The following is a 22738-nucleotide window of genomic DNA, read 5'->3' as shown; positions in this document are numbered from 1 at the left end:
TGCCCATATTCAACAGTGCCTTCAAACATATTATGTTCAATAAACCTTTTATTGAAGTGTGTTTCTTTTGTTGTTGTTGTTGTTGTACTTGCACTTGTGGGCCAAGAAAAATAAACAAGCAACAGCAGAGGTATGAAGATGCAGTTTGTGGTTTGCAGTGACATCAGAAATGGACTTCCTGTCCTGTCCTCTCCTTCCCATCTCCAGTCCAGGGCCTCAGCACTTTGTCCACTTTTTCCACCTCCAGCTCTCCTGGCTGTGTCCTCTCATCACCCATGTTAAGTTTGGAGGCCTCTCCTTCCCCTGTGCTGAGATCCATTCTGATGTTGTTTACGTCTGTTCATTATAGAGTCAGAAAAAAACAAAGGGTTTTCCTGTAAAATATCTATAAATATCTATTACATACTCATCATCTGTCAGATGGAACATTCCTTATGTTAAAATCAGTCTACAGACAATTTTGGTTGAATTTTGAAATGTGTTTTTGATATTTTGTTCTACTGGCCTATCTGCACTTATACTCACTCAGAGTATTCTCCATTTTTGCCAGGATAGAGGGTTTTTCATCAGTGGTATCATTTTGATCATTCGGCACATTCTGAATAATATCGGTATTATCCTTTATGTGTCGACAGAGAACACATCCCACTGTTCCTTCCCTCTGTTTCTTCTTGGCTCTCTCCTCTTGCACCTTCATCAGTTCACTAATGAGACACTTTTGTATGGCCCGTTTTATCTTCTTTTTGCTTTTCATTTCTTCCTTGTAATTTTCCTCATCAAGGTGGACACCTAAAGCCAACAATTCTTGATACAACTCCCACAGTTTGTATTTCTTAACCTTTTTCTTGATCGCTTTAGTTGAATCAGTATCCTGCCGTGCTGATACACAGCTGGTCAGAAACCAAAAGATCGACATACCAAACAATTATTAATCAACTAACTTCCAGACTGACTTAAGACAGAGTGACCACAAAGTGTAGTTTCATAGAATTGCTGTCTTATGTTCTATGACATCATAATGTTGTCAAAATGCCTTTGTGACAAACAAAATGATGCTGAGAGTCTGAGAATCTGAGAACATTCCATGGAATGATACCATACCAATACCATACTGTGCCACAGTAGGTGGACCTTCTTTAGTCTCCTCCTCCTCCTCAGAAGATGCTGTTGAGCCTTCTCGATCAGGGTAGAGGTGTTGAGGGTCCAAGAGAGGTCCTCAGAGATGTGGACCCCCAGAAACTTGAAGCTGGTGACATGCTCCACCTTAGTCCCATTGATGAGAAAGGGGGGGGGGGGCTAGCTTTAGACTTCCTGAAGTCCACAATGAGCTCTTTAATCTTCTCGGTGTTGAGAGCCAATGCACCATGGTGTTAGGTGCTGGACCTCCTCCCTGTAGGCCGTCTCATCATTGTTGCTAATGAGACCAATCACCGTATGTCGTCTACAAACTTGACAATGGTGCAAAAGCCACAGGTGTGCGGTCGTAGGTGAAGAGGAAGTAAAGGAGAGGGCTCAGCACACATCCTTGTGGTACGCCAGTCAGGGTGATCAGTGTTCAGGGTGCCATCAAAATGTTAAAATAAACCAATACTTATATGAGTTAAGCCTGTCCTTCTAGTTTGTTGGCATCAAGCGTGGGTGTGTGTGTGTGTGTGTGTGTGTGGGGGGGGGGGGGGGTTAGGACAATTCTAAGGGCACAGCACTGACAGGGGGCCCAGAATTATTGTCTGTCATAGGGCCCAAAGTTTCTAGCAGCGCCCCTGCCTCCAGAAACCGTTGTTTTGTTTGAATTTGAAGCAGGTTTCTGTAATGTTTGTGTTGGCATAATTTGGAGCGTGTTTCTGTAATGTTTGTGTTGTCTGAATTTGATTCAGATTTTAAATAAACATCACAAAAGGGGCACTCAAAAGGGTTACTCAAAAAAGTGAGTTATAAGTTTTTGCTTCTTTAAATTATGATGAGACTACTCATTACTACACTGTAAACTTCACTACTCATTAGCCACAAGCCATGGGCTGTGAGAGCTTTAGAATGTACATGACAGTGTATATGAAATATTTCATATATTCACAAATATTTCAAGTATGTCATTTTTATTAAAATATAGCCTGACCAAATAAATACATACTAATGTGGATCCCTGGCCATTTATTTTTCTTTGACATTGCAGTTAGCTCAGCAGATATGCAAGGAGATAGCAGCCCAAAGGGGCTCAGGGGGCAACAATGTCAAAACACAAAACACTCTTCTCCAATCTGCCTGGACATGTATCTGGCCTTGCTCACCTTTGCCTTGGGTTGATCTATTTGTCCCTGTCAACTTTAAACACAAAGGGTGAAATCTGTGCCAAGAAGAAAATATTGCAGAAACACAGTTGGATAGACTGGATTATGGCTACTGCAATTCATTTGCATGCATGGCTCAATTTCTTAGTATTATACCTGCTCATCATCTTTATGCTTTCACTTTGTGACACGTGCAACAATTTGTCCAAATAAAAATCCAATATACTTTTTATAACATGATTATTACAGCACATATTTCACATAAAGTGGTTTTGTCTTGTCATTGCGTTGGCTCATTTCATTGGACAGAAACACACTTGCACCTGTAAATGAGGTACTGGACATGAGACAATTAAGTAATAATGACATGTTAATGTATGCAAAAAATTGGTTTACTTTTGTATCATGAAGAACAAAAACACTATTCTGTAATCCACATTGAAATTCTGTGCCTATACTCTTGGCTGGCGTGCAAGTTGTAAACTGTATAGCTGGAGAGCTTGCCATTCACATACTTAACAACTATACCCCACACTCTACCCTGCGTGGAGTTGCCAAGCTCATTCTGAGACCAGACCTTAACACACCTCGACAAAGGCCTGCATACATGTGTGAAGCTTTACTTGCCAAGGTTCTTGGTCATTGAAATGCTAAGGACACACACTCTATGGATCCTGGGATACATGTGTTTAATTAAGGCACAAACAACGAAGCTCTGTTGAGGGCTATTTGAAAGCAGACACTGTGTTGGTCAGAGGAGACAGGCTCTGGCAGGCAAAGCCTCAGGGAGAGTATGGACCCTGCCTATACTCATGTTAAAATCTGCCTGTCCAGATACATGCCTTCACACACACACACATGGGAGCCACATGCACTGTGAGCAGCCAGGATAAGACAGCAATAAAGATATCAAACTAAGGTAGGTTTTATGTCTCCTTCAGGCATTTAGAGCTTACTGAGTATAGCTATGTTCTATGAAGGAAAACATCTTGCTTGTTTATACATATTTCAAAGGAATATCAGAAGGACCATTGAATTTATTTCCTATTCTTGCTCCTGGAACACTCATTTACTTCAGTGCTTTTCCTGACAATGTATCTTTATTTGCAATTCTGTATAACTGTAACATGGTTTTATTCTTCACCTATAGCATGAAAGTATTGTGTCTACTCCTTCTGCTTGTGGGATATGGCTTGTATGCTGCTGAAGCCTTTGCATTGGGTATGTTTTCAAAATAAAAAAAAATCAGTTGTTTTAAAGCATTTATCTATCGGATAAAGCATTGAAGTCATGGTCATGATAAAAGTAATTTCAACCCACATGCCAATGGTTTCAGTGAACGTAGCTTCGAGAGGCAGGACCACTCAGTCATCAACGTTCAACAGCTCCACTGCTGCCAAGAAGGCCATCGATGGGAACCAAAGCGGTGTGCTCCTCGAGGGGTCATGCGCGCACACGGAGGCTGAGACCAACCCCTGGTGGAGGATCGACCTGCTGGAGACATACAGAGTCGCCTCCGTGAAAATCACCAACAGGCAGGACTGCTGTGCGGAGAATATAAATGGAGCAGAGATCCACATCGGCAACTCACTGGAACACAATGGCAACACTAACCCAAGGTGACAGCTGTGTCTGGGCATGTGGACTTATGAGCATGACTTCCTCCACAGCGTTTTTGTTTTTATGTTACATGTTTATATATAAGGTGTGTTTGTCTACGGTGACAACACCTATGTGGATCGCTGTAATTGGTTCTCATATCACATCACAATTCATACAGGTAAAGTGAATAATGAACAACTTTGCAACCAACTTACCAGCTTGTTAAATTGTAGCTAACTTGTTCCATGTATAAACAAATGAAACATTTCTTTAATATTTAAATTTTTTACTGTGCTTGTAACAGGTGCGCAGTGATCTCATCCATACCAGCAGGAGGAGCCAGCACCTTCCAGTGCAATGGGATGGAGGGCCGTTATGTGAATATCTTCAGCAGGGGCTACAGGCAGCATCTGACACTGTGTGAGGTGGAGGTCAATGCTGCACCTGTACCTGTTCGTGTCGGTATGAAATCAGAGTTGCCAGATATTACTGAAAAAAGCATTTAATCTTAAAAATGTCAAATATTTAGTTTACATTCCAGCTTTCTCTTATAATCATTTAGATATCCAGCCGACCACTCTGAATGGGCTTGAAATAAGTGATCCCCCAAAAGGTGAAGTAATAGAATATGTGCTGTTCTATTCAATATTCATTAATTAACAGTGTCTCAGATGTGTCAAGTGTACAATTATAGTTAAACATATGACATGCTGAGATATTGCATCAGTGATGAACTGTTATTTTTCTGTACTCCCATAGAAAATGTGGCTTTGAATAAACAGGCCACGCAGTCATCGCAGTACAACTACTTGGGCAGTCCCAACAACGCTGTGGATGGAAGGCGCAATGCCAGGTACAGTGAGAGGTCCTGCAGTCGCACGAAAACTCAGATCAACCCCTGGTGGAGGGTGGACCTGCTGAGGCCTCACAGCATCACTATGGTAACCATCACCAACCGGGAGGACAACGACCCTGAGATGATTGATGGGGCAGAGATCCGAATCGGGAATTCCCTGGAAAACAATGGGAACAACAATCCACTGTGAGGACAATGTTTCTCATGTTTGACATGATGAATCCTCTGGCTTAATATGTTGTCTCAATAGCGTTCCCCTCATCAGTAGTTCCTCTAAAAATCTCTCTTTAACAACCACAGATAATACAGCAACCACTGCTGAACACCTTCACCCCTTTAATTTAACATCCTTTTTCAGATGTGATGTCATTTCCTCCTTCCCTGCGTGGGAATCTAAGACGTTCTACTGCAGGGGCCATCTGGGTCGCTACCTTAACATCTTTCTGCCAGGCTGTGACAAGCATCTGGCACTGTGTGAGGTGGAGGTCAATGCAACCCCTGAGCAAGGTCAGTAGAAGTGTTTTTAAGTAAAAACCTTTACAAAATAACTATAATAATATAATTTGAATAACGTCTTGTCTCACAGGGGAGGAAATTGAGGATGAACAACCAAAACCTGCAAAAACACGAGTAAACACTAATTGCCCTAACACTAAAACTGTGCTTGGTAAGACATAAACATTAGTTTGGCTTAAATGTTAATTTAAATAGTACCTTTATTTAAGAATACTTAATGGCATTTAAGGTTGACACACAAGTGGCACTTCTAATAGGATATTAGTAATAAAGTAATTGCTATACTGCAGTTCCACATGTGATTGTTAAGTATTGCCTGAGTGTTCATAATGGTATCTTTTAATGGCGTTCTCTCTGATGACCTCCTGTAAGAGAATGCAGCCACTGGAGGGACTGCCACCCAGTCGTCTCAGCTGGACGCGCTCGGGGGTGCCAATAACGCCATCGACAGAAACAGGAGTTCCACCTACTCAGACGGCTCCTGCAGTCAAACCAAAGCTGAGATTGACCCCTGGTGGCGGGTCAACCTGGGAAAGGTCCACAATGTCACTTTTGTGACCGTCACCAACCGTGGGGACTGCTGTTCTGACAGAATCAGTGGAGCGGAGATCCGCGTTGGCAACTACCTCGACAATGAGGGCAACAACAACCCACTGTGAGTGCGTCCTGTGGTCATTCACACAGACCTGACCTATAAACTTAGAATAGTAATTTATTTATTAATTTGTTTACTTGCATAGCTAAATTTCTTCATTTATTAGTTTGTGTATGTGTATTTATTATTGCATTATATTATATGCATGTATTAGTTTGTGTTGTGTATTTATATGTTCTTGGGTTCTCTATAACAAACAAGGTATTGAAGCATGCATAGTGGGGTCCACAATCCCAATCCCATATACATAGGAAAATGCTCCTCCCGGTCTTTGAGCTGTCTGATCAATACAAAAAAATCAGGTGTTTGTACAGTCTCGATATGGGAAATAAACATAGTGGCTCTGACCAAGGTATGAATGGAAAGTATCAGAATAGATGTTGAGCTGAAATATCAACAACCTTTCGAGAAACAGAAACAAACTTGTGGACAGTACTAGCCTGGGAATACCCAAACGAACCTTTGGCAAATTCAGGATTTGCTCTGCAGGTCTGTCTGGCCAAGAGGCCGTTGAAACCAATGTCCTTAAAACACAGGCACGCAAAACAGAATTGGTAATCCGGCATGGACTTCTTTGGAATTGAGTAAACAACTGCATTCAAAACTTTCATTTACGAGACACTTCTGAAACGATTTGGTGAGAGTTTAATGCACCAATTTATAGGTTTAATTTCACTGCTAGTTACGTCCCTGCTGGAAGTCGTAAGTCAATGAACCTTTAACTAACCCAACCTAACCTTTTCCTGACCCACTCTCAATTACAGTCGAGAAGCTCTGCGTGTTAACTAGGCTAGGGCAGTACAGGAAAAAAGCTGCACTGCAAATATAACATGCCGTCTTGAATGCATACATTGTTAACGCCGGATTTAGGTTAACCATCGCTGTCTCTTTCTGTAGGTGTGCAGTGATTCCTTACATCCCAGCTGGCCAGATTAGGACTTTTGAGTGTGGTGGGATGGAAGGCCGCTATGTCAACATACTGCTCCCTGGCCGAGAGAAATACCTGACTCTTTGTGAAGTAGAGGTGCATGCCAGCACCTTTCAACCAGGTGGGCTGGTATTAACTTTTCCCATTCCATTCCATTTTCAGTTGTACTGTACATGGGAAATGAAAGTCAATCAGGTGTTTAAAATAATTGTACAGTACATGGTTATTATTACCATGTCTATGTCCAAAATGCTTTGTTTTAAAAAACATTTTGTCGAATGAAAACAGTAGAGAGAGTGTAATATGATGTGCTTCTTGCATGATATACCCGTTGGCTGTTTGATTTGATTGTATCTGAAATTCTGTGGCTGTCTATTAGGCCTACCTTTCTCAGCGCCTCCCTCTGCTGTACCTAACAAGGCGGCCCCCAACCCTTACCTGACCTGGCTGTGGGCCCCATGGCAAAAACTGCGCCACCCTGTGCCTCGGAGTGGTAGGGATGCTTTTTGATTTTGCCCTGTTTACAAGGAGGCATTTAGCAGAACTGTCCATCTGTTATGATAGCACAGATTATCATGATTAAACAAGTGGCATGTAACTGTTGTGGTCTGATCAAACCCAACTAATTTTTAGAACCTTTAAGTATTATATTTTAAGAATAGTAGGCCAGAGGTAGTTGCTGTTGTACAGAAAGAAATATATTTAGTTTTGCAAGTTATATTTCTTTCTATCACTCTATGTCTGTCTGTCTGTCTCTTTCTTTCTATTACCTTCTGAAGATAACGTTGCAGTGAAGGGGAGAGCCACTCAGTCCTCTCAGTTCAGTCGCCTGACCCATGCTGAGAATGCCATCGATGGGAGCCTGGATGCGGAGTACCTCTCTGGCTCATGTGCCCACACGCGACTTCAGTCCGACCCCTGGTGGCGAGTTGACCTCTTGGCGGTGCATAGGGTGGACTCCCTGACCATCACCAACAGAGAGGACTGCTGTGAGTGGAGACTGGACGGGGCCGAGATCCTCGTTGGGAATTCACTGGAAAACAATGGGAACAGCAACCCAGTGTGAGTAGTATGTCAGGTTCAAAAGGTGCTACCGCGTCTCAGGACTCAGAGCTCACTCTCCACATGTTAGGGAGAAACAGTTAAAAATCATCTTTATTTGACTTGTGTAACTGGTAAGCATGCATAGCCTACATTCATGTCTATGTGTGTACATATTTCTTATAGGTGTGCTGTTGTTTCTTCCATCCCTGCTGGGGAGTCCATAACCTTCCAGTGTCACGGCATGGAGGGAAGATACGTCAACATCATCCGACCGGGATGCTTCAAGTTCCTCAGTCTTTGTGAGGTGGAAGTTCACGCCAGGCCTGTGTCTGGTGGGTGGCCCATACCACTGCTTTGCTCACACTGGGATGCACTGCCCTATAACATGTCCAAGTGAAGTGATAGGCTTTGTTGTAGTGCATCTGATCTTCATTTCTATTATTAAATGCCTTGGAATGCTTATGTCATTACCATAGACATCAGAGGGACCCTCCTATGTCCTTATCAGCAATACTCTATCACCTTCATATCATACAGAAATGTACAATGTCAATAAAATTGTATAAATTAGGTATGGATGTGGCATATGATGATGTAAAGTATGTACCCTTGCTCTTTACTGATAGGAGTTTCTACACTGAATACTGTAAAGGATTATGAAGACAAGCCCTTAGAAACACAATGCCCTGATGTCCAAGTACCTGGTAAAGAGTTTGAACACATGTGACTACACTCAGATCAGACTCAAATGCTCTTAAAAATGTGTGTTTTTAGATCATGTTGAAATGTGTTATAGAATGGCTCTGAGATTCTTCAATGTGTTAGGCTATCAAATGGTAACAAGTTAGTTCTCAGTGTCTTGACATACTATATATCTTTCTTGTGATATCTAAACCCAGAGAACATTGCCTCCCAGGGAAATGCTACGCAGTCCTCTCAATATGACCACCTTGGAAATGCCAACAATGCCATAGACAGAAAGCGAAACCCATTGTACCACGCTGGCTCCTGCTCTCACACCAAGCGGGAGACAAACCCCTGGTGGAGGGTCGATCTGATGAGGAGCTACAGAGTGACCTCTGTGACGATCACCAACAGAGGGGACTGCTGCGCTGAGAGGATCAATGGAGCCGAGATTCACATCGGTAACTCCCTGGAAAACCATGGCCACAACAACCCTCTGTAAGTCGCCACAATGTAAAACAAAATGCTATATCAGGCTAATTGAATTCAGCTTATGAATATCATACATCTACAATGGGGTCTCTAGTGATAGTATTGTGGAGAAATGATATATGCAGAAAATATACATTTCATACAGTTTATCAGATCTGAAATAAATAATTAATTAGTGTGGGCTTTTTGGACAGGTGTGGTGTTATATCAGACATGAGAGAGGGAGACTCTGTGACATTTTGGTGCCGTGGAATGGAGGGTCGTTATGTCAGTGTCTTTCTTCCTGGAAGAAGAAGATACCTAACTCTATGCGAAGTAGAGGTCAACAGTACCGGAGAGAGTGATCCTCAATAAAGATATATAGGAACTGTGGAGTTCCATGTTAAGGCCTCTCTAGCAAATTAGTTATTCTCTCTTGATATTGGATTGATACAGAATTCTTATTGATACTGCTCATAATGAACAAGAAAACAATAAAAACAAATTAAACAATTGCATGTGTAATTCGTAGACTCTCTCTCTCTCTCTCTCTCTCTCTCTCTCTCACACACACACACACACACACACACACACACAGCGCGCCTTGCATTGGTACTCCCTACCAATAGGTGGCAATAAAATGTTCAGTGCTACACTGACATGAGGAAATCATAATTCTGACGAGGCACATGAACACTGTGAAGGGCTTCAGGTAAATGTTAAAATTTTATAACGCGAAATGTCTATTATTGAATTATGACGTTCCACTTATTTTTCTGCTAAATTGCTGATGTCCATCGGGTAGCGTAGGTAGCATATTAGCGTTCTTCATGTTAAGAACACGCCTACGCAACATTAACTTTGTCCACCCAATCTAGCCTCACCACCACTTCAGCACTTTCTCACATCTTTCTTTTAACTCACGTGTGCTGTTTTATTATGCATGACATGCATAACAAGTTTTTTCATAACTTCTCATATCACCTTTCTCGTCCTTTCAATTGACAGTCTATTTTTGGAATGCAATCATATCAAGACCTCATTTTGCAAGTAACCGGAGCCAAGGCTTTACGCACAGGTGCCAAAATACAAACCCTTTGGAGTGGCTATGGCGAAATAGTGAGAATTAATTTGGAAAACTGTGTCCGTCCATCAGTAGTCGTCAAACATGTCAAGTTTCCACAGGAGTCTGCACATCCAGGTGGATGGAACACCGACAGATCTCACCAGCGAAAGGTGCGGTCATACCAGGTGGAAACCCATTGGTACCAAAACTATTCCACCAATGATCGTTGCCGTGTTCCCGTTTGTCTTGCGGCTAGATCATTTGGGGATGAGCAGGTGATTGTTTTGGAGGATTTGGATGTGGCGGGATTTCATCAGCGAAGGACTAATGTGAACGCTGATGAGATCAATGCTTGCCTCAGTTGGCTCGCTAATTTCCATGCCCTCTTCCTGGGAGTTGAACCTAGAGGATTATGGCCCATAGGTACATACTGGCATCTGGAGACCCGCCCCGATGAGCTGGAGGCCATGTCAGACCAACAGCTGAAAAACGCAGCCGGGGAAATAGACAAGATACTAAACAGCTGCCGCTTTAAAACCATTGTGCATGGGGATGCTAAACTGGCCAACTTCTGTTTTTCCGGGACAGGAAATGGGGTGGCAGCGGTGGACTTTCAGTACGTGGGGGGTGGCTGTGGGATGAAGGATGTGATTTATTTCTTCGGCAGTTGTATGAATGAGAAACAGTGCGAGAAGAGGGCTCCAGACCTGCTGGACTACTATTTCTCTGAACTAAGGGCAGCTGTTGTGGAGGAGCAAGTGAATTTCAAAGATCTGGAAACGGAGTGGAGGGAGATGTTTGCGTTTGCATGGACCGACTTTCATCGTTTCCTGCTCGGATGGATGCCAGAGCATCAAAAGATTAATAGGTACAGCAGGAAGCTTACTCAAGATGTGCTAAGTAAGCTGAAGCAAAAGCACTTAAAATGAGGCTTTTGGTCACACATTGCAAATGGGAACACTAATATTAAGGACAAGGATTATTTTATGTGATCATTATTCCATGTGTTGCCTCTTCATTTGGGCTAAAAAGGAAATATGTTTTCTCTCATGAATGATACAAATCTCAGGCCTGGAGCAAAATGCCCATCTCCATTGCACATTCAAGTATCAATCTATACCAATGTTTGTCCAGCACTGATATTGCTACAACACAGATGGCCAGATAGTTCTTTTCTATGCATTGCATGCATTCTCTCTTTTCTATTGTTATGTGTTTATGGGCATGAAAAATATGGGCAAGTGTTCCAGTTTAGATTTATTGCATTGCAGTCCAAAAGTCCAGAGGTTTGTTAATGGTGTTCGATGCTCTCTTTGCATTTCTTTCCTGCCTGGATGTCTGAAATGGCCAAAGCGGTATATTCAGAGTTCCAGACATGTGGACTGTGGGCACTATGACATACAACTATTTCTATCTCATGCTGATGAAATGTGTATATGCTGCGTCACCTGTAGAACAAAAAAGAAAGTGTATAACACATGAGTACAATGTGATGAGACATAATAAACATCTATGATCTATTTATTATTGTTTATTTCTTATTTATCTACTTTTTGTCATATATACCTCGTCATATTATGTCAATGACTAGAACCTCTTCACAAGTGAACCAATGACTTCATTGGTTCTCTGTTAGTCATTGATGTGAAGCGGTTTTACTTCTAACACAGCAAGAATCTTTTAAGATTCTTTAAAAACAGCACTCACTGATGCACTTATTCTTACTGTACTCTACCTTTTTTAAATTGTCCTAAAATTGTTGAGAGAATTGCTTTAAAACTTAAACTGTTTACCATGTTGTTAGTTGCTTTGGTTAAAAATGTGTCAGCCAAATGTAATGTAATGTAAAGAATCTAAGCAAGATTGAGCATGTGAAATTCTAAATAGCATGAATTTCAGTTGTCTAAAGTCTGTAGGCTATATGGAAAAAATCTTTGTAACAAAGCAGAATGTGATGCTCGCAGCTGTCAACAAAATCAGTACTATGGAGATGAAGGTATTTGCTTTCTGGCCTGCAGAAAATCCTGACCCAGACACAATCTTCTCTGCTGCCACCTGGTGGACATTCGCTCACCTTACCATAAGACAGATAGTGATGTAATTTCCGGTGATACACCCGACTCCATTTTACAAGATAACAAATAGAGTGTTATGGATCCGCACCAAAAACAAAGGACTGAAAACGGCAGGAGCGGCTAAGTTGGGTGGGTATTAACTCAAGTACTTCATTGGATGAGTTTGGTCTTTATCACAATCCTTTCATCTTATGTGTTCGTGAATGCAAACTCCGGTGTTGTGTTTTCTTGGAATTCTGTTCCACCTAGCGTTGGCTAGCTTCCCCAGGGAAGCACCATAGCGCTAACTATGTCTTTCATGTAACTTTCGCTCTTAGTGCATTGCACTGAAGAAAATAGAGTGCCACGTAGATTGAGGTGCTTCCGTATGTATAGTGTTATCTTGGTGTCCCTTGTCAGTTCATTCATTTTTGCTGTCAGGTAGAAATGTTAACCCAAGCTAGAGCTGTCTTGGCATAAACATTGTGTTTGTGTGGTTAGGTTGGGTTGTTATGACAGCTGTCAAGTTAACGCAACGCGACAGGTGCGTTGTCATCGTGTCATGTCTATCAACCGTTTGTGGGTCAGCCTTACTGGTGTTTCCATCCCTTGTGGTCTGTGTATATTTAACGTGATGTAACCGATGTACTGTAATGATAACTAAAGTTCAGGAAATATTGGGAATGCTACAGAATACTACTTTAGGCCTACTTGTTTTTAAAAATGTAAACATAGGCATCAATTGTCCATTGTTATGGTTGTCTTTCAGGTTGTCTTCAGTTGAAGTTTGACACCTCCTTCTTGACTGGAAGATTTGTTTAGACACATGTCACCCGACGTCTCTAACAAAATGCTACAATAAAAGTTTGTTGGCTATCACTGTTAGGGGTTGGACCGAACGTGACCATGACGAAGATCTAAGGGAAGTTCTTCTTTCAACATAGGACTCAGAATTTGAATTGCACCCCCTCATGAAAACCAGCAAGGGAGTAGACCACTAGCATGAAACATGGACCAAGGTGCAGTTGACAGTCCAGTCACCCTTGTCATCAAGGCCCCCAACCAGAAGTATGATGACCAGACCATAAGCTGTTTCTTGAATTGGACTGTAGAGAAGTTGAAAAAACACATCTCAAATGTGTACCCCAGTAAGCCGGTGAGTCTGCATGCAGTTATTGGCAATGTCTTTGCTGTTTAAACAGTAGTGCCTAAGACATGACATGTCATGTATGCATATCTAACTCCTACATGCCCAGATGTATGCAGTAGAGCTTAGTCTGAGGAGTTGATCAGCAGATCAACCTATTTGTTGGTTGGAGTTTGCAGCTGGTCAGGACATTTTACTAAGGTGATTTTTGTGAGCAGATTCCTTTTTGATTTTTGGAATATTTGGCCATGCTAGATTCTCACCTTCCCTCTGTAATTGGTGTGATGGGATCTACCTCTTGGTAAAATGGCAACATATGACAAAACAAAAAAATGTAAACATGTCTTTAGCTACATGGGGGAACTCATTTTTTCAGCATTCTTTAAACACTAGTGGAAATGCAAGTTTTTGTGATCACATGGTCAAACATGTAGGCTAATGCACACAGACTCAAGTAAGAGTTGATTATACAAATGGTTTTCCATTTGGTTTAAGGGAGATTTGAGAAATGAAGCTCCATGACATGACCTGAGTTTCAATATGAAGTTCACAGGAATTAATGCATTCAGGTGATCTGTTTGTTTTTCATGTGTCTGAACCACTAACATGCACACACACACCTGTGTGTGTGTGTGTGTGTGTGTGTGACATTGTCAGAAACAGAATGACAGAGATATTGAGTTGGGGTGAAAAATAAAGATTTAAAAATATATATTTAATTCATATTGAAGACCTCATAGGAAAATCCCATTGGAAATGGCTCTAAGTTCTGCACAATGGCAATACTAGACCGAAGAAAATGTGTCTTAATGTGTATCAAATATTATGAGGATCTGAAATTCCTGTTTTTTTCCTGAAATTTTTGTAGACTTTTTCATGGGAAAAAAACCCCACTTAATCCATGTAACTTCGGCTTAAGACTAAGAATAGTAGGTCAAGAAAAACTTCTGATGTAGCCACATACTTTGACTGATTTGATGTGAAATGTGTGTTTATACCTGCACTTCTACACCTGCAAATGTTTAGAAAAAATATTATTTTCATGTAGTTCATCAGAGGCCTGTAGGAAAGTGCAGCCTTGCATGTGAACATGAGCCCTGCATATGAGCCATGAGTCTGTGGCATAATGGATGACCTTTTCAGAGCCCTCTGCAACTGACTGGTAAAAGTGCTGTTGATAAGGTGGTTTCTGTTTGTGTTGCAGTCATCAAAGGACCAGAGGCTGGTGTACTCAGGACGGCTTCTCCAAGACCATCTACAGTTGAGAGATGTCCTCAGAAAGGTGTGTGTTTGTGTGTCTGTGTCTGTGTGTTAGGTAGGGAAAAAGAGAGAGTGTGTGCGTGCATGCATACTTGTGTGTGTGTGTGTGTGTGAGAGAGAGAGAATATGTGTGTGTGTGTGTGTGTGTGCGCGCATTGAATTGTTGTGAGGTAGGCCTTAAGTTTTCTGCTGGGGTGGTTGTTCTTTTTGTGTGCCCACGAGTTCCAGTCTGTTCTCTCTGCTGGCCTGGCGCTGTTGGCTGTATTGTCCCCATCATCCACCCACAATAATGAGAGCAACAATAAAGAGCAGGCTCCCGTCTTTGGCCAGCCACGTCTCATTAGGGCTGTTAAAAATAATCCATTATAAGGCCACTGTCTCTCCTCTGAGGATTGGGCATTTCTTTAAGCCTCAATACTGCCTGGACCCAGTTTCATGCATTATTCAGTGACTGTATAATTGATATGATACTGTATAATTTAGGCTTTAAGAGTCTTGGTATCTTCTCTTGGTATCTGCTATACCTGTAAGATAGATAGATAGATACATAGATAGATAGATAGATAGATAGATAGATAGATAGATAGATAGATAGATAGATAGATAGATGTTTTATTGATCCTTTTGGAAATTCATCTTACACCATACAGCTTTTCAGATAGACAGACGACAGATAACAACAGGACAACCACACACTCCCATCACCCACACAAAACAACACTCAACACCAAGTATCTCTATATTATGGAAAATGCCGTATCTGTAAGTTGCTTTGGGTAAAAGGACATCCCAGAGTGAATAGATATAAGTGTGAGAAAACAAACTGAAACGCTTGGCCTAAATGTAGACGTGTGTGTCTGTCACAGCAAGATGAGTACCACATGCTCCACCTGGTATGTGCCACCCACAGCCCCCCCGAGTCACCATCCACCCACAGCAGTGCCAGCACCCCTGGGACAGCGGACGCCAGCTCTGGGGTGAGTCCGCCCGCTCACCTGCACTGGAGCTCCCCTGGGTCTCCCCCCCTCCATCCCTGTGCAGTTACACTGGCTAATCAGTGCTGTGTTTCATGTGGGGGTTAGGCTGAGTGGGAGATAAGGTAGAAGGGACACTTTATTATACTTACTCTGGCTTACTTAGGTCCATTCATAAGTTTCCATTGAAAACTGCAATGATTTGTTTCAAAACTGTATTAGCCAATTAGAGGAATTGTAGGTACTTTCCTTCAGTCACCAGTGGGGTATACTACGAAGCATGTTAGACATATCTAGGCTATGTAGACATATCGAGGCTTGACAAAGCCTTGACTCAGGGGTATACGTTAAGTGATACTACGATAGCAGTTATGTGAAATATTTGTCAAACTAGGCTTTCAGCTCAGATCTGTGCGCGTTCTCGGTGTTGGGATGACGTTGGCCAATCGTGAAACGTGGAGACGCACAAGACCGCCTCTATTTAAAAACAATTACTTCCGCATTCATGAGCGATAGCTTAATCTACACTGCGGTAATTTTTTGTGTCTAACCTATAACATCAAATAAATAAGTTGTCATCAGTTGTTGTATGGTATGCACGTCCATAGTGGGATATTTGCATGCACAGCACTATTAAAGCACATTCGAGATCCAAAATGTTAGTAGAGGCGGAGCTCCACCTGTAAGACAGAATCCTACACGTGCGAGAACTTCGTTTTTAAGACAATTGATTGGTCAGTGGGCGGTAGATTACACGATTTGAGCTATCACTTAGCACATAACCTCCTCCCGACCAGGTTTGGTTGACAGCATGAGATACCATGGTGATATAGCGACACTAAAACAGATCTACTTTCGTGTCACAGCATACCCTGGCTTTGAGCGCAACATACCTCGCTAACCCACAAATCGAGATTTATAGTATACCCCACAGATCTATTAATGAAAGTGAAAGAAAACAATTGCACTGAAATACTGATTGTTTTTACACAGTGAAGTAACTTGGCCTTTTGAATGTGCACTGTCCAGTTTTACTTTGTCACCATGTCCTGCTTGAATTTTTTCAAGCATTTTTTCATTCTTGAATCAGTTATTATTATATTACTATATCATGTCTTACTTTAATGAGTGACATTGACCTTTTCTCATCTTTCAGAACTTTGACGGTTCCAGCTCCTCCTCGTCCTCCCCAGCCAGCTCGCCCAATCAGGATGGCCCATCCACCTCCACCACAGGAAGTTCTGACGGCCTGAGGCATCGGGGGCCCTCCCACACGGTCAACCCTGCTCCCCCAGGCATCATGCAAGAGTTAGTACATAACGCCACCCATGCATCTGCCTTGCAGTCTATGACTTTTAGTCATAGCTCCTGAGAACGGTCAACTCAATGACCACTCACAGACATGCTCAAAGAAAGACCCATAATGGAAATGATAGAAAAAGAAAGATGTCTGCTATGTGTGACGAGCAGAATGGCTCCTACTGTGTGTGTGTGTGTGTGTGTTTGTGTGTGTGTGTGTGTGTGTGTGTGTGTGTGTGTGTGTGTGTGTGTGTGTGTGTGTGTGTGTGTATATTCAGCTGGAAGGGAAAAGAGTTACCTACTTTATATCAAGGTCTGACATGTACAGTAATTTCCTGTGTATTAGCTGCATTGTGTATAAGCCGCAGGACAGTGTTTTATGCAAGTAAAAAAAAAAACATATTAATACCATATTAACTGCCTCCATGTATTAACCTCATAGCTGAAGAAATTTAGCAAAATCAATGTATTAACGGTATCCCTGTATTATCCTATGAGTTAGTAGTATTGAGTGCAAAACTCTGATGCTGATTATATTGAGTATGTGTGTGTGTTCTCCACAGTCCAGCAGGATTCCCAGTCCCCATGCAAGCAGGAGCCCCTCTGCCGGCCCATCCCATGTACATGCCTATGCAGATGCTGTGGTGGCAGCAGATGTATGCCCGTCACTACTATATGCAGTAGTAAGTGCCTCATTTGACCACATCACCCTCCCCATGTGGAGCACGGCCTAGAAATGATTAAAGATGACTCACCCTCTCTCTCTGCCATGGCTGTTCATGAAAGTCTTTTTTTGTGGGTAGTGCTCAGACACATTTTTCTATCCTGTTGAATTTGTCTTCTGGTGTTTCTCTCTCTCTCTTTCTCTCTCCCTCTCTCCCTCTCCCTCCCTCAGTCAGGCGGCGCTGGCAGCCTCTCAGGCCCCTATCACCGCCAGTGCCCCCTCCCCCAGTGCCACACTCTCCCCGCCTCAGCCCCCCCAGGCCAACGACCCCCCAGCCGCCGCTGCCGCTGCCCCCAACCCCGCTGTGGCCGTTGCTGCCGTGCCCGAGGACCGGCCGGCCAACCCCAACATCCAGATGAATGCCCAGGGTGGGCCTGTGCTGAACGACGACGAGCTGAATCGCGATTGGCTGGACTGGATGTACACGGTGTCGCGCGCGGCCATCCTGCTCAGTATTGTCTACTTCTACTCGTCGTTCGGCCGCTTCGTCATGGTGATCGGAGCCATGCTGCTGGTGTACCTGTGAGTTGGGCCCCGCGTGGGCTTTTTCAAAGGGGGCATTTTGATGGCTGTAGGCCTTGCTATAGTGTCATAGAAGGTACTCTTTCAGCTGCATCTCTTGCAACACAACAGGTTTTGTGCTTCTAATTCACATCTTTCATAATCTCATTAAAAGTGATTTCATTGAAAGTGAAAGCAGACGGGTTGATAAGCTGCGTTTTAAAGACAGGGTCATGGATTTTCTGGAATATCATGGAATTTTGGAAAGTCTTTTCCAGACATGAAAAGTCAGGGATTTTTTTTTAATCATTTTTGGTGCAAAGTCATGGAATATCAGGTATTTTTGTTGTAGCAGTTTAAAATTTACTTGCCAAAAATAATATATAAATATTTCCACACAGAATTAGTGTATATCTGTTTTTTAGCTGTACTGCTTGCTTGAGTTGGCCAAAGTTGTTTATTCAATGCCCATTTATTCATCTTCCGCTCTAAAAAAAGCTACGTGGCTACTCTGAAATCATTGGTCGGTATATTGTATGATTAATTATATAGTAAGTAATTCATTTTTTTTGTCAGGGAAAGTCATGGGATTTTACATTTCTTTTCGAGTGGGAACCCTGTAAAGAATGTTTGATTCAAGAAGCCTGTAGTGTGTGTGGCGAACTAGGCCTATTTGTTTCGCAGCAGAATCCATGAAACAGCCAACAAATCGATTTAAAAAGACACAATTTATGAAGTTGTTTTTTTCTCGTTTTGGCTTTGCATTGAGCCTCCAGTTTGCCTTGTTGGGATTTCCCGATGATAAGCATCTCATGATGCTGATATTGATTTTTAATTTCTGCCGCATGTAGGCTACTGTGCTTGAAGTTCACTGTGGCAGCCAATTAGCAAACTGGTTTTCATTTTTTTATCACAACACCTGTCTAGCTTAGGTCTACTAAATAGTTTAACACCTTGTCATTTTGCGCTTGTCACATATTTTGGGATGACCTTCTATATCACCACGAGAAAACGTATGGTGACAGTGACTAAGACTAAGTGACTAAGCTTTGGTATGCTTGGTAAATATCAGTCTTGCACATAATATTAAGCTGAATCTTTAGTGAAAACATAGCCTACTGTAGAATTGTGCTGATCGATAAAAAGTTGGTTATTTAAAGGCACAGTCTGCATTTTAATTCTAACTTTCCATTTACTGTGTGAGTTGTAGTGTGTACAACTCGTGATGTCGACCTAGGCCTAGCCTACACAATCCTGGGGCAGTATAAGAACAGTTGGTGCCTACCATTTTATTTTAGGAGGAGAGGTGTAGGACCTACAATGTTACTTTGAGAGGAGAGGGAGAGGTGTAATTTGATTCCTTTTTGAACTGAAAAATCAACAACCTTCAAGCGGCATCCTCTTCAATCAGCATCAATATCAGTAGGCCTATCACCTTCCCTATTTTACACAGGCCCAGGGGACTGTTAGGGGGCAGGCTATATATTATCATCAAGTAGTTTCAATTATGTAGGTTTAAGTTATAAACAAAACATGTTTCAAACTGAACAAATCCATGGCTCTACATCATTGTTGGCAAAATGATCATGATGAACTTTATATTCCAGCCATTTCTATGGTTTAGTCTTGCGTAGGCGTATGGTACTTTGCTCTATTATTAATTTAATTTCTCTAGGCCTTATAGGCTGTTTTGTAATATGCTATAATGTATGAAATATATGTATCTCAATTTATCAATAGTTTCCATAAAATTCATCAGATCATTTAAGGGGTTATTTTTTAAAATTCTTCCAAGGCGGAGCTTTTTCTAGTGCCAGGGGGGCATCACCACTCCGCACTATGTGCTCTGTATATTGTCCTGCTTTTTTGACCTTTGCCAATCACTTCCCTGCTTAATTTTCACTGTTTCTACCATGTCGTACCCTATGCAAACCCCTCTAATGTGTGTGTGTGTGTGTGTGTGTGTGTGTGTGTGTGTGTGTGTGTGTGTGTGTGTGTGTGTGTGTTTGTGTGTGTGTGTGTTGTGCTCCCTGCAGGCACCAGGCAGGCTGGTTCCCCTTCCGTCAGGAACAGAATCCCGGAGCGGGAGAGGCACCCCAGGAGGAGGTCGACCGCCACAACGATATGCAGGAGATGGTAACCAATTATATTCACACACACACACACACACACACACACATGCATCTCACACTCGCTTTAATCCACTAACATATACACACACACACACACACAAACCCCTCACCTTCCAGTCTATTGAGGGATAAGTTGAGCTAAGGTTGAGACTCAAGAGCATCATCATTAGGCACATTTGGACACAATAGTTCTAAGAACACAGTTCTACTACCTACTAACTAACTTAACTACCTGCCCCAAGGTAGGAGCTCAAAGAGTTAAAGGAACTGCAGTCAGAGGAACTCAATAGTCCTCAGTTCCATGCTGTCCGAATGTGTGGAGAAAAAAAGGGTTCTAGGAACTGCATGTTGTAGGAACTGCAAAAAGTTCCTACAGTGCGAAAGCAAATTGTGAATTTTGTGTGTGTGTGTGTGTGTGTGTGTGTGTATGTGTTCAGTCAGAGCCTGTGAGTCTAGTCCTCTTGACAGTCTTGTAACACCCCCCCCTCCCCCCAGGAGCGTCTGATGGATGAAGGCGTAGACGAAGAGGACGGCGAGAGCGGAGAGGAGGGCCAGCCGGACGGTGCCAACCCCGGGCCACCTTACCCAGGCTTCCTGGCAGCTGCCTGGTCCTTCATCAGCACCTTCTTCACCTCACTCATCCCTGAGGGACCTGCCCACGGTGCCAACTAGGGTTTGCCTGTGTGTGTGTTGTGTATTGAGTGTGCGTGCGTGCGTGTGTGTGTGTGTGTGCGCATGTGTGTGTGTGTGTGTGTGTGCGCATGTGTGTGTGTGTGTGTATTGAGTGTGTGTGTGTGTGTGTGTCAAAGAGTGGGTGAGGCACAGAGGCCTGAGCCGTGTACAGCGAACTGTTGAAGAGGAAAAAGAAGCAAAGTGAGCGGATAATAAAAGAATGAGGAGCCCCCCCTCAGAATCATGGTTGTGCCATGTCAGCAGGTCATAAATGCTGCTTTTATGTGTGAGTACACATCCCTTCTGCGTTAGTTACTAAGCCTACAGTTTTACTATGATTTTTGCTTTTATTTTTATTTTTGTTTTGATCACGTCAGGAGGTACTTTTCGGTGGACTGACAATGTCTGTGTCTTCCATATTTTTCACCTGTTTTAAAAAAAGAACTTAAAAGACTAACAGACACACACTGACACATGCAAGCAAATATGAGAACTTATATAAACGCTATGTAATGCATATTTAAACATATGGATCTCGTTACAAGAAGGCATTGCTTTTTTGAATAATAAAAAAAAAAAACGTTGGAGTTTCAGTACCTTTCATGTATTTCTTCATCTGATGCTGGGCATGTTCAGTCAGTATGTCATGACATAAACTGGTCACTAGGTGGCACCACTTGTCCACTAATTAGACCTGCAATCTGACAGACCTGGATTCTCTGACAGTTATTTTTCCATGAAGTGACCAGAGGGGTATTTCACAAAGGCAGAATTAAGACATCCAAGATAAGTGATAAAGCGAGATTTGACATAGTGTTGTCTGGTCATCCTAGCTCAACTCATTCCACTAACGCCAATCCAGGATCAGTAGGAGCGACTATGTCAAGCCAGGTGTAAGTAATTCAGGATGTGTGCGCGTTCTCGTTTCTGCCCCAAAGAACTCACGGTTGGAATAAAAAAGACGCGGAAAATAGCGTCATTCTCACAAAGTGAACAGCCGCTTTTGATATAGACTAACAATGAAGTAAAGTTGTCCTTTTTGGAATGGGGAATCATGGCTATTTCTGTAAAACATCAGGAGTAGGCGTGGTAGACCAACTGAATGCAAATTTACGTATGCACCCACGTGTGAGTGCTTCCTTGTCTCGACACGCAACGTCAATAAAAAAAAAGCGCTTTCCATAACAAAGATGCACATAGTATGATATACCTTTATATTATAGTTGAAAACACCTTCGAAAACTTGCCCCTCCACTTCCAATCAACTACAGTAGGCTATACATCAAACGTCTAATAAAATAAGCAAACAATGAGTACCTAGTCCTATGTTAATAATTATAAGGCTATCACAATTAAAATAATAACCATATGGTAGTAGGCAGACAATCCTTTTTGTTTTGCGAGCAAATACATTTAGCAAATAGTTTATAAATGGAATAAAGCCCTTTAGGAGGTCTGATGTGAATGACAGCTAGCTGAACCAATAAGACAACATAACTACCATTAGAATTAACTTAGCTTGGCTGTTAGCCTGGTCGGGACCAGGCTAGGTGCAGAGAATAAATCCCCATGGTAACTTATGTGCCATCTCTTTTGTGAAACCAAGTCTAGGCTAAATTCATCCAGGATAACCAAAAAATCCCAGCTTAATCCCTTATCTAGGTTTTGTGAAATACCCCTCTGATTTGAATTGTTTTTGTTTGTTTGTTTTTTGATTACCATAGAGACAAATCTCAAATGTAACTCTTTGGACAAGCATAATTTATCAGCAAGCAGAGCTTGCTCTGTCAAAAAACACGGCCATAAATCTGAAATAAGGCCTCCGAGGCTTTTTCATTTCTCTGCCCTTCATCACATGTGGACAGATA

General features: G+C 42.2%; 3 protein-coding genes and 1 long non-coding RNA gene across 5 annotated transcripts; 3 read left to right on the top strand and 1 right to left on the bottom strand.

The window, feature by feature from the left end:
- Positions 1–30: 30 nt before the first annotated feature.
- LOC121720845 lies at positions 31–952 on the bottom strand. The gene is made up of 2 exons (XR_006034646.1): positions 526–952; positions 31–336 (listed from the first exon to the last, which is right to left on the bottom strand). It is a non-coding gene; the product is annotated as an uncharacterized LOC121720845 (long non-coding RNA).
- Positions 953–3132: 2180 nt separating this feature from the next.
- Positions 3133–9505, top strand: LOC121720842. Its single transcript, XM_042107304.1, has 16 exons — positions 3133–3204; positions 3436–3506; positions 3622–3904; positions 4192–4349; positions 4450–4500; positions 4647–4929; positions 5102–5250; positions 5330–5410; positions 5632–5914; positions 6812–6963; positions 7222–7335; positions 7622–7904; positions 8070–8218; positions 8513–8590; positions 8786–9068; positions 9257–9505. Exons 2-16 carry the CDS (start codon positions 3437–3439, stop codon positions 9414–9416), a joined length of 2577 nt encoding a protein of 858 aa, XP_041963238.1. The 5' UTR covers positions 3133–3204; position 3436; the 3' UTR covers positions 9417–9505.
- A 193-nt stretch (positions 9506–9698) lies between these two features.
- pkdc (protein kinase-like domain containing) lies at positions 9699–11627 on the top strand. Its single transcript, XM_042107307.1, has 2 exons — positions 9699–9753; positions 10050–11627. Exon 2 carries the CDS (start codon positions 10062–10064, stop codon positions 11034–11036), a length of 975 nt encoding a protein of 324 aa, XP_041963241.1. The 5' UTR covers positions 9699–9753; positions 10050–10061; the 3' UTR covers positions 11037–11627.
- Positions 11628–12155: 528 nt separating this feature from the next.
- Positions 12156–21463, top strand: herpud2 (HERPUD family member 2). 2 transcript variants are annotated; one of them, XM_042107306.1, is made up of 9 exons: positions 12156–12311; positions 13048–13317; positions 14513–14590; positions 15435–15545; positions 16699–16850; positions 17405–17524; positions 17737–18087; positions 20103–20202; positions 20694–21463. In XM_042107306.1, exons 2-9 carry the CDS (start codon positions 13171–13173, stop codon positions 20868–20870), a joined length of 1236 nt encoding a protein of 411 aa, XP_041963240.1. In that variant the 5' UTR covers positions 12156–12311; positions 13048–13170; the 3' UTR covers positions 20871–21463. The 2 variants fall into 2 exon arrangements, with proteins under 2 accessions (XP_041963240.1, XP_041963239.1); XM_042107305.1 differs by having other exon boundaries at positions 12176–12311; positions 12931–13317.
- Positions 21464–22738: the final 1275 nt, after the last annotated feature.

This window comes from Alosa sapidissima, chromosome 10 (assembly GCF_018492685.1).
Source record: "Alosa sapidissima isolate fAloSap1 chromosome 10, fAloSap1.pri, whole genome shotgun sequence".
Lineage (NCBI taxonomy): Eukaryota > Metazoa > Chordata > Actinopteri > Clupeiformes > Clupeidae > Alosa > Alosa sapidissima.
Note: the sequence above shows the minus strand (reverse complement) of the source record. Positions and strands in the feature narration are given on the sequence as shown.

What these genes read in the sequence shown, in the direction of transcription:
- herpud2 (XM_042107306.1), top strand. Translation starts at nt 13,171, where the DNA reads ATGGACCAAGGTGCAGTTGACAGTCCAGTCACCCTTGTCATCAAGGCC. An exon ending in ATGTGTACCCCAGTAAGCCG is followed by an intron (nt 13,318 to 14,512) that starts GTGAGTCTGCAT and finishes TTTGTGTTGCAG; the next exon opens with TCATCAAAGGACCAGAGGCT. An exon ending in CAGCGGACGCCAGCTCTGGG is followed by an intron (nt 15,546 to 16,698) that starts GTGAGTCCGCCC and finishes CTCATCTTTCAG; the next exon opens with AACTTTGACGGTTCCAGCTC.
- pkdc (XM_042107307.1), top strand. Translation starts at nt 10,062, where the DNA reads ATGCAATCATATCAAGACCTCATTTTGCAAGTAACCGGAGCCAAGGCT.
- LOC121720842 (XM_042107304.1), top strand. Translation starts at nt 3,437, where the DNA reads ATGAAAGTATTGTGTCTACTCCTTCTGCTTGTGGGATATGGCTTGTAT. An exon ending in TAACACTAAAACTGTGCTTG is followed by an intron (nt 5,411 to 5,631) that starts GTAAGACATAAA and finishes ACCTCCTGTAAG; the next exon opens with AGAATGCAGCCACTGGAGGG. An exon ending in CCACCCTGTGCCTCGGAGTG is followed by an intron (nt 7,336 to 7,621) that starts GTAGGGATGCTT and finishes TACCTTCTGAAG; the next exon opens with ATAACGTTGCAGTGAAGGGG.